General features: G+C 37.3%; 2 protein-coding genes across 2 annotated transcripts; both read left to right on the plus strand.

Moving 5' to 3' along the window:
* Nucleotides 1–709: 709 nt before the first annotated feature.
* Nucleotides 710–7314, plus strand: cldn10e (claudin 10e). The gene is made up of 5 exons (XM_082189964.1): nucleotides 710–1134; nucleotides 1795–1956; nucleotides 2033–2114; nucleotides 2313–2426; nucleotides 4879–7314. Exons 1-5 carry the CDS (start codon nucleotides 903–905, stop codon nucleotides 5234–5236), a joined length of 948 nt encoding a protein of 315 aa, XP_082046090.1. The 5' UTR covers nucleotides 710–902; the 3' UTR covers nucleotides 5237–7314.
* A 1496-nt stretch (nucleotides 7315–8810) lies between these two features.
* Nucleotides 8811–11789, plus strand: LOC309513875 (claudin-10-like; the record flags this gene model as incomplete). The annotated part of the gene is made up of 5 exons (XM_082189965.1): nucleotides 8811–9198; nucleotides 10045–10206; nucleotides 10281–10362; nucleotides 11351–11458; nucleotides 11561–11789. The coding sequence occupies exons 1-5, from the start codon at nucleotides 8967–8969 to the stop codon at nucleotides 11787–11789; spliced, it is 813 nt and encodes a 270-aa protein (XP_082046091.1). The 5' UTR covers nucleotides 8811–8966.
* Nucleotides 11790–11860: the final 71 nt, after the last annotated feature.

The following is an 11860-nucleotide window of genomic DNA, read 5'->3' on the forward strand; positions in this document are numbered from 1 at the left end:
TGTATTAGAATTTCAACATTCAAGATGACTTTGGGAAATGAGAGAATGCAAACAGAGAAAAATAACTGCAGAATTGGAGGAAATGAGTGAAAAGTCCATTAAGATTTTTTCCACCTCAAAAAACACACTCAAACCAATCAATTAATCTTAACTTGGGTTTTCTTAGTAAACAAAGCATAGTATGTGAATAGTACAGATTACTAGATTTTTACAATTAAGTTAAGACATTAAGTAAAGTTAACTAAAAAGTGTTAGTTAGAATCACTGTTGGATTTTACAGTGTATGGTAAGTACATGTAACATATGTAACAAGGACACTGTAAAATAAAGTGTTACCTAACTATAAAGTATGTATAATTACATGCAACTAACCCTACGAAACCAAAGCTTTAGTAAGTACATGTAGTTAAATACATTTTAATTGCAGTTAACATAAAATTAAGTGTGTGAAAACATTAAATTCAATTTCAGAGTGTACTTCTTTCTATTTTTTTTTTTTTTTTTAACAAGGCCCCTGTGCTGTGTTTCTAGAAATTAAGATAATGATGAATAAGGGGTTTAAAATGACTGTCCGCCTGCATGTAGTGTGTCCTCTCGTTTATGAAATATGAGCTGAAAACCGAGGTAAGCATTCTCTCTGTCCTCCATAAACTTACAAACAAGACCCTGGGAACATGGAGAGTCAAACATTCACATCAGCACAAAACAGAAGTGAGTTTACTGGCCTGATAGAGCAAGAGATCCTCATGAGGAAACAGTTTTATGGATCACAGACTGACATGATAATGCAAATGACAGGCAGAGAGATGCTGGAAGTGACACAGTGTTGAGGACTAAGAAAGGCTACAAAGTGTGAGGTAGGTCGATCAGATAGACGTCTTGGAGTGTGAACCAGAGCAAAGATGAAGATCCGTGCTATGCAGATCTGGGGATTCCTGTTAGCGCTTCTGGGCTGGATCTTTGTCTCCTGCTCCATGGCCATGGAAGGCTGGAAGATCTCCTCAATCGGGGGGCAGGGTGGGAGCGCCATCATATCAGTGGGCTGGTACTGGTCCAGTCTGTGGAGGGCCTGCTTCACGGACTCCACTTCCACATCCAACTGCTACGACTTCCCTGTGCTGTGGTCCGTGGAAGGTATGGGCATTATTAGAGTCTTTGAATCTACATGTACAATTCTTTTAATGGCTATAATGAAAAAATAGACAAAATACATTCATTTAATGTGCTCTGAAATCTCAGTGGAGGGCAAAAGTGATGTCCGGTCTAGGAAAATTAGTGAGTATTGTGATTTTGTAAGAGGATTGTGTAGTTGTGCTTGGAGTCAATTGTTTTATTTGTGATAATGCAATGAAACATGCTAAATTGTGCAGACATCATTTTTGGCCAGGCTGCCATAAAAAAAAAAATTATGAACACATGCAAAAACAAGAGAGAACCAATTAAACATAAATAATTGATTATGTTCAACTTTTTCCTGTGAGCTTTTTAATTTTTCGATGCATTTTTTTTGGGGGGGGGGGGGGGGGGGGGGGGGGGGTAGTCAAATAAAAGCTGTAGTTTGCTTTTTTTTTTTTTTTTTTTTGGGGGGCCAAATAATTTTGTCTGATAATTTTGTCATATTTAAATATTTTTTAAATATATTGAATATTTTCCTCATATTTTGATGGTTTAATCAAACTTGTAGGGTCTTTAAAAACATCACTTTTTTGCCACTATCGATGGATGGATGGATGGATGGATGGATGGATGGATAGATAGTATTATAATAAGTTCTTTTGGATCTTGAATGTTCAGGTTACCTTCAGATCGTGAGGGCTCTGCTGATGTCCGGGATGGCTGTCGGAATGCTGGGATTTATCCTGAGTCTCGTAGGGATGGAATGCACTTACATTGGAGGAAAAGACAAGGAGAAGAACCGATCTGTGTTCACAGGAGGCATCTGTCATGTAACCAGCGGTAAATTTCTTTGTAAAATACAGCAGAACCATGGTAAATTAGGTTTACACGTATTTTACTGAGTCTGTTCTCTAAGGTATGCTGGCTGCCTCTGGTTATGGAGTTTACGCTCACAGTGTTTCTGCAGAGTTTTTCAACCCTAGATTTGATGGATTGGAGTAAGTATATCAAGCACCTGATCCTGTTTTATCTATCCTTGTAGTCTTATACTGTACGTTTCCTGAAATCACAATCAATCAGAATTAATTTTGCAAATATATTTTCTTTTCAATATTTAATTTACTGGTTGTGTTGTATATTTAATTTATTAAATATATTTAATTAATGTATCATATTTAAATGTGGTAATATTTCAGATTTGACTTGGGAACTCCATTGTTCCTTGGATGGACAGGATGTGCTTTTCAGATCACTGGAGGGATTTTCTTCCTAGTTTCAGTCCGCAAGGTCTGGTCTCAGACACACAGCAGGTAAGTGTTCAACCTCAGAATAATACAAATAATAATAAATAAAAAAAACATAATATTTTTAGACGTGCCAGTGTAAAGTGCAAACTATCTATATTTAACATAGAAAACTATAAATTGCTGCAACAAATAAGGGCTTTCTTGTGCGGCAAATTGGTAGTGCTAAAAATATAATGGTTTTTTTTTTCATGCATCATAAGTGGAGAATCTTCATGCATCAACAACAAGGCCAAAATCCAAGAACACAAAACAACACCCTTAAAGGGTTAACACTTTACAGGTTGAATTGAATAATCATGTACTAATTCCTGAATTAATACTTTAACATGAACTCATGATTAGTGAAGATATGAATCATGAACCAATGAAGAGCGATCCTTAACTACGACAGGAGTCATAACGATTCATGCATTAATAACAGCAGCCTTAACTACATGTTAGTGCATGTTTGATAGTTAATGGTAATTGACGCTAACGCTACTTAATTAACATTTAGGGGTAAACTAAACCAATCAGGCTCCATAAGAATGAATAAGAAGTAGGACTACTCTGACTTTGAATTAAACGTGATTTAATAGGCAAAAAGCTCAACATGAGCTTTGGAAAATTATAAGTGATCTAGCAGGAGCTTTAAACAGCTTTTTATAGCGTATGCCATTGAAAACACGGTAGGCTAAGTCTATCCCTCACAGGCACAGCCTCGCTCTAACTATACTGGCGTTTTAATCTAATCAATGTGGACTGCTTTACTAAACCGAATTAATAATTAAAGACATGTTTGCATGTGTGTTGTATTGGGATTTTTCAGGGAGTAATGTACTGTAATTAACTGTATTTCTTGTCATTTAAATGTATATGCTTCGATTAGCATTAGCTTATGGACGCGCCCTATTTTACATGTACCGTACCTTGTGTGTCTTAACAGGTATGTTTGGGCTTTCTTTTGAGTCCATAATGTTTAATTACATAAAACAACTAAAAATTATTTTTATCTTTGGTTTTTGTACTGGTGGTTTAAAGGAATAAGGATGGCACTCTTAGTGTATGTTTACTCACATTTTAGTTAATGATTTGTAAGTGCGTCATTGTGTCATGACTTTTCTTTGAGGGGCACATCATTACTAACTCATTATACACTGACATTAGCTCATCTTCTGTTAATGCATTATTTTGTCATTAATTTACTTGGGGGCACATCAGAATTAATTCACTGTGAACTACTTACTAAATTCAACTAATGATTTATCATCATAAACTTCCTATCAAATACACATGTACTAGTACAACTAGTATTCAGCCCAGTTCAGTGATGTTGTGCGGCTTTTCAAAAAGTCAGAGAGTTGAGGTATGGTATCATCATGGCCTGTGTCTGCATGGACAGTGAACTGTACTGATACCAGCAATGTTCCCCTGATCTTAGGCTTAGTGCATGTTTCTGGTTTGGTTCTTTTTTTGGGAACCGATTCCTCAGAATGTTTGTAACCAAGCAGATCTCGCCCCCCATTGAATACCATTGTAGGAATAAAATAATATGGTGGTCAATGGGGGGCGAGATCTGCTTGGTTACAAACATTCTTCCAAATATCTTCCTTTGTGTATAGCAGAACAAAGAAATGTATACAGGTTTGGAACAACTTGAGGATGAGTAAATTATGACAGAATTTTCCTTTAATTCAGGTATTAGTACATGATTATTCATATACCTTTATTGTAAAGTGTTACCCCATAAAAGTATATTGAAAATAGTCCATATGACATGTGCGTAAGTATAACAAAGCTATACGATACATTAACATGATGAAATGGACGAAATTTGCTCTTAAATCTCAATTGCGTCCATCTTCCAATTAAAAAATTGTGCCTCACTCCATCATTTACAACATTTGTAACATTACCCAACTGAGGGCAGACTTTCTGTTAATATTGAACTGCCTTTTTTGTTTTTACAAAAAGTTATCATATTACTTTAAAAGTCTCATTCAATAATAATTGCACAGGGGAACTTCTCACGAAAGATTTCCACCTTACACATTCGCACGCAAATTAATTTGTTCCTAACTTGTTCTAATGTTAATGATTTTTGGTGTATTTTAAATGAGTGTCTGCGTTCCCAAAGACAGTCCTCTGCATAAAACACACCCAATAAGGACTTTCCGCACACCCTTTCCTTTGTAGCCTTTCACTCTCAGCAAACATATGACGCTCTATAAAGACAGCAAGCAAGATCCTCAAACAATGCCAACGTTTTTTTCATACATTTAAAATACTTTTTAGTAAGAAAGCTGAATCATGATTTATTTGTGAAAACCTTGATTTCACGTAGAGTGTAGGTCATATGGAGTACTTTAATTGTTGGTTTATGTTGGTTTGGTATTGCTCATTGTCATTGTAAGGAAAGCTATGGGAAGATGACATTATTCCTTTTATATTTTAATATTAAAATGTTTGTCCTCAGTGCACCAGCTCTCAGCGTTCCTGTTGTGGAGAGCAATGTCTTACGTTCTTCTCACGCAAATATTTCCATCATATCTGAACTCTCTACAAAATCCAACATATCAGCCATATCTGAGCTCTCCTCAAAGTCTGAAACATCACCTTCGTCAAATGTTCCATCAAATACCACCTCCAGAACTGGACGTCTCTCAAGATCGCGACACTCTGATAAATCAAGAGGCTCTGTCAGATCAGAAGTGTCACGGTCAGTGAGATCCACACGGCCCTCAATGATCAGCAGATTACATTTAAACAGCAAGAAAGTGTCCTCACCATCTGGAGCCACTACACATCTCTTCAGCAAGAACTCTTACCTCTGAAACATTGAGCTTAGCCTTAGATTATTGGATCCGAAAAAAACCCTGGTTCAGGAAAAAACACATTGGAAATGACTTCTAACCAGTTAAAACGTCTCAGGTTGCATATGCAACCCGATTAACTGAGAAGGGGAATGAGACGCTGCGTCTTTAAAGGGAACGACGTCAGTATGAATGGTGTCTGAAGCATGTGTACAAGCCAATATTCATTGGCAGATGGCAGTCTGTGACGTCACACACGGAGCGCATGTGCGTATAAAATTATTTTGTTTGAAGGAGACGCGCAGGCAAGCCTGAGGCATGGCAACGAGACGCAGCATCTCTATCCTCTTCTCAGGGAACCTGGTTGCATTCGAAACCTGAGACGTTCCCTTTCGAAGTGGAACTTCAATGCTGCGTCTTGTTGATGCTTTAGGCAACCAATACCAATTATGCTGAAGGAATGCCTGCCTCACTGAGCTGTGATTATGTACAAGCAGAGTGGGCATAGCACTAAATGACTCTACGGGCCTAGGCCGGAGTCAAGAGCGCGTCAACCCCAAGGGCGCATCCTATGTGCCTTGAATAGTGGCATCACTCCCTAAAGTCAGAGTGCACAAATGCTAGTGCACCTTACTCCCTGTCTCTGCGGGACAGGCCTCAGCCTAGAGCCCCAAGCAGAGCTGCAGGGGAATACACAACATCACCTCTCTGGCATGCCTCTTAGGGAGCAGTCTACCAATGGGAGCCTGCGAGGTCCTGAAAACCTCAGTAATCGGTGCTATCAGACTGAAATACTGAGAAAGGCGCTGGACAAAGAGTGAACTGCTACTTGTTTTTCTAAAATGCAGTCCATCTCTACTCTGTCCCAGCTACCACCTTCAGTATTGCTACCCATCCCAGGAAGAGAACATATCCCTAGCCAATTATGATTGGGGAGAGCGGCAAAGAAGAGAATAGGACGCATATGCAACCTACTTCAATTCTCCTTTACCAAGATCATACACTGACTTGAGTAAAGGCACTTCCAAAACCTGCTATAGGTAGAGAATTAAAATGCCACACTATAGTAGGTATGGCTATATCCCCACCCTAAGGTGAGCACATATCTCTACTTCAAATCCAACCATAGATGGGGAGGGAGGTAAGTGAAATGGAAGAATACTTGCAGACTGCCTCCCATATTTTCATTTTGCTTGCCTCAACCCTAAGAAGGTATCTGTCTTAAGGGAGCGTTTAGCCTATACTTAAAACTCCAATTAACAACTGGAGAGGGTGGAAACCAAGCAACCAGCCACAGGGAAGTATACAATTCTACTTTAGACCCTAACATATGGGAGAATAAGGAAGAGAGGTAGTTGGAGAAAGGTACTTTTTGGATATCAGAGCGGAGCAAGAGAGAAATGCCAAAGGTAATTTACCTCTGCTCACAGCCACTGACCAATGCTACTCTCACCTTGGGGGGCAGGTGAAGGGGACAGGATGTCCTCAGACATATGCTCATCCTAACTAAATCAAAAAGTATGTCGAAAACACGGCTTTCAGCGTGTAATATAAAACAGGGGAGCAATTTCTGATTCTTGTTTTTCTTTGAACAAAATCTGTTTTCAGTGTTTTTTTTCATCAGTCTTGTTGTTTTTCTGTCCACTTTTTGTCGATCCCTTCCCTGAGGTCTTGACGACTCCTGGCCTCGCACCTCCTCTGCCCCTTTACTTCTCGGAGGGGGGACACGAGTGGCTTGCCTTCTTACCCAGTCTCCAGTTATCCTACGACAGGTCAGGAAGGTTGGAGGTTGAGGGAGATGAATTGGATTGGAATATACAGTATATATGTATAGAATACTGTATATACACTCAAAAAAATGATTCAAGGCCTTCTTAGGTATGACACATCCAAAATTGAGTTGGACCAACTCGTTTAAGTTGGTCATAATTGAGTTGGACCAACTTGTTTAAGTTGGTCATAATTGAGTTGGACCAACTTGTTTAAGTTGGTCATAATTTAGTTGGACCAACTTAATTACATTTCATTGCATGAATTAGTTTTTTATGAGTTGGGGCTATACATATTTATTGGGTGGAAATCCTGCCCTCAATTAAATTGAGTTTGTCCAATGAGTTATTTTTTTGAGTGTATATATATATATATATATTTATAGGCACGCACTTTCTAATGAACTTCCTGAAGACAAAAAAGGTGATGAGGTGTAACTCAGGCATCTTTTATATGCACGGGCGCTGACCTGTCAATGAATATTGGCATGTATGTACTCGTGCTTCAGACACCGGTCACGCTGATGGCGTTACCAGCATCAACACTAAGACGCAGTGTTGAAGTTCCACTTCAAAAGGGAACTGCAATGTTCAACATAGTTCTCTAGATCATTTTTCCTTTATTAGCTCATAACAATTGCGCCCCCTACAAATAAACACAGTGTTAATTCAAATCTCAAGGAACTCTCCAAATTATGGATTTAAATGCATGCATTTTTGTAACATGAACTGAAAATTGTGTAAAATGACATGCTGCCTGGAATCTTTTTGAGCAAAAATGTAAAAAAAAAATATATATTTTTGATGTTTCATTCATTCATTGAGAAAAGTAGATCAAATATTTGCAGAGAGCATATTACCCATGACTTACAATGAAATGTGAAATGTGGAACAACAGTTTGTGCTTTGTCAAAACTACTATTCATTTTATGTTTTGTGGAGTTTGTGGATGTAAAAAAGCAATGCAAGAAGACAATAAAACATTTTAAAGATGTTTTAAACAAACGTTTTTTTATTTATCCATTTTCTTCTCTTCTCCAGTGCAATGCAAGTATAGGTCTAGGGGTCTTATCATTATCATTATTCGTTAAAAATAAAACTATTAAAATCATTTTTGTTAATTGAAATAGAGCTGAAATAAAATATAAATATTAGAAAATAAATTTGAACTAAACAAAAATGAGAAATGTTGCTTTGGCAACAAACTGAAATTAGTTGAAGCAGTAAAATTACTAAATAAAGTAAACAATAAACTACAACTAAAACTACAGAATTGAGCAGTTTCACTAGCTTTGTTTCCTTTTCTACAACATTGCTGTATGTTGTTTATACATAAACAGCATCACTTTCCCTGTACGTGCAGATCTACAGCAATATTTTATAACTTATGTTATATAAGCCTGTATATAGAAGATAAATATCTTATTTAAGAAGAACACTCGACCAATATGATATTGAATACCTAGCCGAACACACACAGGTCCTCCACTAGTATACTGTTTTTACTGTGGACATGAACAAAACCTTAAATCTTTTACATTTATAAACTATCAGACTTCTGGCCTGAAAATATGATAAAACAGGTGAAAACCCAAATTTTCCACACATCCTTTAATTTTTCATCGTTTCGTTTCTGTTTCCTTTATCACAAATGATGTCCTGGGAAAGGACAAGTGATGTCCTTTTAGGGACTTGTGACCCTGGTTGTCAGATTCAGAGATTTGATAGAACTCATGGAATGCGAAATTGCTTATGAGGTGAAACAATGTAGTTTTACCAGTTTTAAGCTGTAATGTGCCGAAAAAGCATTGTGGATGCACTGGGTTCAGATACCAAGACGGGAGGAAGATGTCCTTGAGGGACACACACCACCATGTAATTTTATTCCATGTTGACTTGAAACTTCTCAGCAGTTCAGGGAACTGTCTTTCCATCGCTCTTTTAACTTTTCTTCCATTCATCCGTCGCATGAAGCCGGCAGCATGAGGCAGCGAACAGTGGCGATGTATGTGGAGATCGGCTGCTTTGTGTCCTGTCTGTGTGGCTGGGTGTTGATCTGTTCTACTCTGGCCATTGAGTACTGGGTCTTCTCTGAGGTCAGCTCTGTGGTTCTGACCACCGGGAATTACTATTCCAACCTCTGGATGGACTGTGTTTCAGACACCACAGGAGTATCTGACTGTAAATACTACCCTTCCATGATGGACCTGTCTGGTGAGGAATCACTGCTTACACTTTATAATAAGGTCTCACTTGTTAACATTAGTTAACGAATTAACATGGACTAGCAATGAGCAATATATATTTACATCATTTATTAACCTTTGTTAATGGTGCTTAATAAAAATGTTCATTTTCATGTTAGTTCACAGTGCATTAACTAATGTTAACAAATACAACTTTTGATCTTAAAAAGTATTCGTAAACGTTGAGATTAACATTAATAAGTATTAATGAATGTTGTAGATATATTGTTCATTGTTATATGTTATGTTAACAAATGAAACCTTATCGTAATGATATTGAATCACTCTTCAAACTGAGAAATTGATTCATTTTAATAAATGGCTCATGCTCTCAGTAAAATCTATTTAAAAAAAATAATATATATATAGGGTGAATGCAGGTTGATTGGGAAACTTTTTGCCATTAAGATGACTAGGAAAAAGTGTTAAATAAAAGCTTACTTTTATTTTTATTTTAATATTTTTTCAGCAAAAACATTAAGCAGCAAAACCGTTATCAGCATTGATAGTAAGAATTTCTTGAGCAGCAAATCAGCATATTAAAATGATTTGTGAAGGATCATGTGACACTGAAGACTGGAGAAATTATGCTGAAAAATTCAGCTTTACCATCGAAGGAAGAAAAACATAATTTCAAAATATATTATTATAAAAACTGTTATTTCAAATTGTATAATATTTCATAATATTACTGCATTTTTAATCTAATAAATGCAGCCAAGTTGATAGATAATATTATGATCTTTCTCAATCGGGAGGAGATGCTGTCATGTGTTTGGTGAATATTAATATGCTCTCTTTGTGTGGTTGTTAGTTTTCCTCCATGTGTCCAGGGCTCTGTCTGTGGTCTCTGTGATCTTTGGGTTCTGGGGAGCTGTGCTTGCCCTCATTGGGATGAAATGCACCAAAATTGGAGGCTCTGAACTCGCCAACGCCAGAGTTACATTCGCAGCAGCATTGACGTACATGGCATCCGGTATGAATGTTCCTTCATAATAATTTTTGCATAAAGCATAAATTGAGTTTCATTAACCGATGTCTGTTTTGCAGGGTTCAGTGGTATGATAGTCTACTCCTGGTGGGGAGAAAAAGCACGTTCAGAATTTGTGGATCCATATTACTTACAAACAAAGTACGTAATTATGACAGTTGTGTTTGTCATATTACTGTATGTCTAACTTTGAAAGTGTTCATTATATATATGTTTATTTTTTTTTAAATAAATACATGTCATGATGTACCAAAGGGCTTATAGGGGTCATATAATGAGGAATCAAATATCTTTTGGTCTTCTGAGACAGAATTGATCCTTGGATCATGAAAAAAAAAAAAAAACAGTTTATCAAAATGGATGGATGGATGGATGGATGGATGGATGGATAGATAGATAGATAGATAGATAGATAGATAGATAGATAGATAGATAGATAGATAGATAGATAGATAGGCAAAAGCAATGCAAAAGAAAACTTTAATTCTAACGGCCAATTCACACTGCACTGACAGACGTCGACCAACGTGGACAATCACCAGATTACAGTACAACATTTTTCAGACATTCCAAGACCCGACAAACGCTGATTCAACATACAAACTGCAACAGACGCCAACACACACTGACAGGAGTAACACACTGATCCGACAAAACCCTGGTGCAGTGTGATTGGCCGTAAGATTCTAAGACAGTAATTTGCATTGACAAAGCAGCCAGTGAAATAAGAGAAAGTGACAGTTGGCTTTTTAAATTAAGTGACTGTGTAAAACACTTTTTTAAGGGTCAATTTCACATGTTATTTCAGTGCAATGTTATTTTAACAAATAGTTATTTAAAAAATGTGTGGCACACGACGTAGACGTAAGACATTTTTAGTACTTCGTTGTCGTGTAAACGTACTCTCAATTGCAAAATAGACTTAAGCTAGTGGTAGACTTATGTTCAATGAAATAGAAATGTAATTCAACATTAATACCATTTCATTTCATTTCATTAAAATTACTTAAAATAAATTGTTCATCAATTGATTCTTAATCATCTGTGTAACTCGATAAAGAATTAAAAATGTTAAAAAGGAAAGCGGTTATGATGTGGTCCTTTAAAATATGTGCCTTTTATTTCTCAGGTATGAGCTCGGTGCCGCTCTCTTCATTGGTTGGGGAGGTTCGTGTCTGGTTATATGTGGAAGTGCAGTCATGTGCTATTTCTCTGGGAAAGAGTCATTCCCCAAAAGGTCTGACCCGTCACACAGTATACATCTACTGTACGTGGAAACAAGCTAAATACGGGGGTGCAATGAATATGTGGTTAAATTGGTACCTTTTTTCTTCCTCAGATTCAATAAACAACTCATAAGACCCCCAACCAAAATGACGGGACGTACCAGACGTGCGTACATGCTGCCCGTCTCGTCCAGACCCACAACAGTCTTCATCCCTCCTTCATACCAATCATACAGTGAGAGAAGAGGAAGTAGAGAAAGTGGAGGGAGGAGAGGAACACAAGGAAGCCAGTCATCAAGAACCGTCAGACCCATAAGGCCTCCTATAGACTCAGCTGTGTAACATTTGCAATGTTTGTTGACACTTTTCCAATAAGAGAGCTTCTCTAATGCAAGAAATTTCAATATAACAGG

The sequence above is a fragment of the Leuciscus leuciscus genome, assembly GCF_965113295.1.
Source record: "Leuciscus leuciscus genome assembly, chromosome: 14".
In the NCBI taxonomy this organism is placed as follows: domain Eukaryota; kingdom Metazoa; phylum Chordata; class Actinopteri; order Cypriniformes; family Leuciscidae; genus Leuciscus; species Leuciscus leuciscus.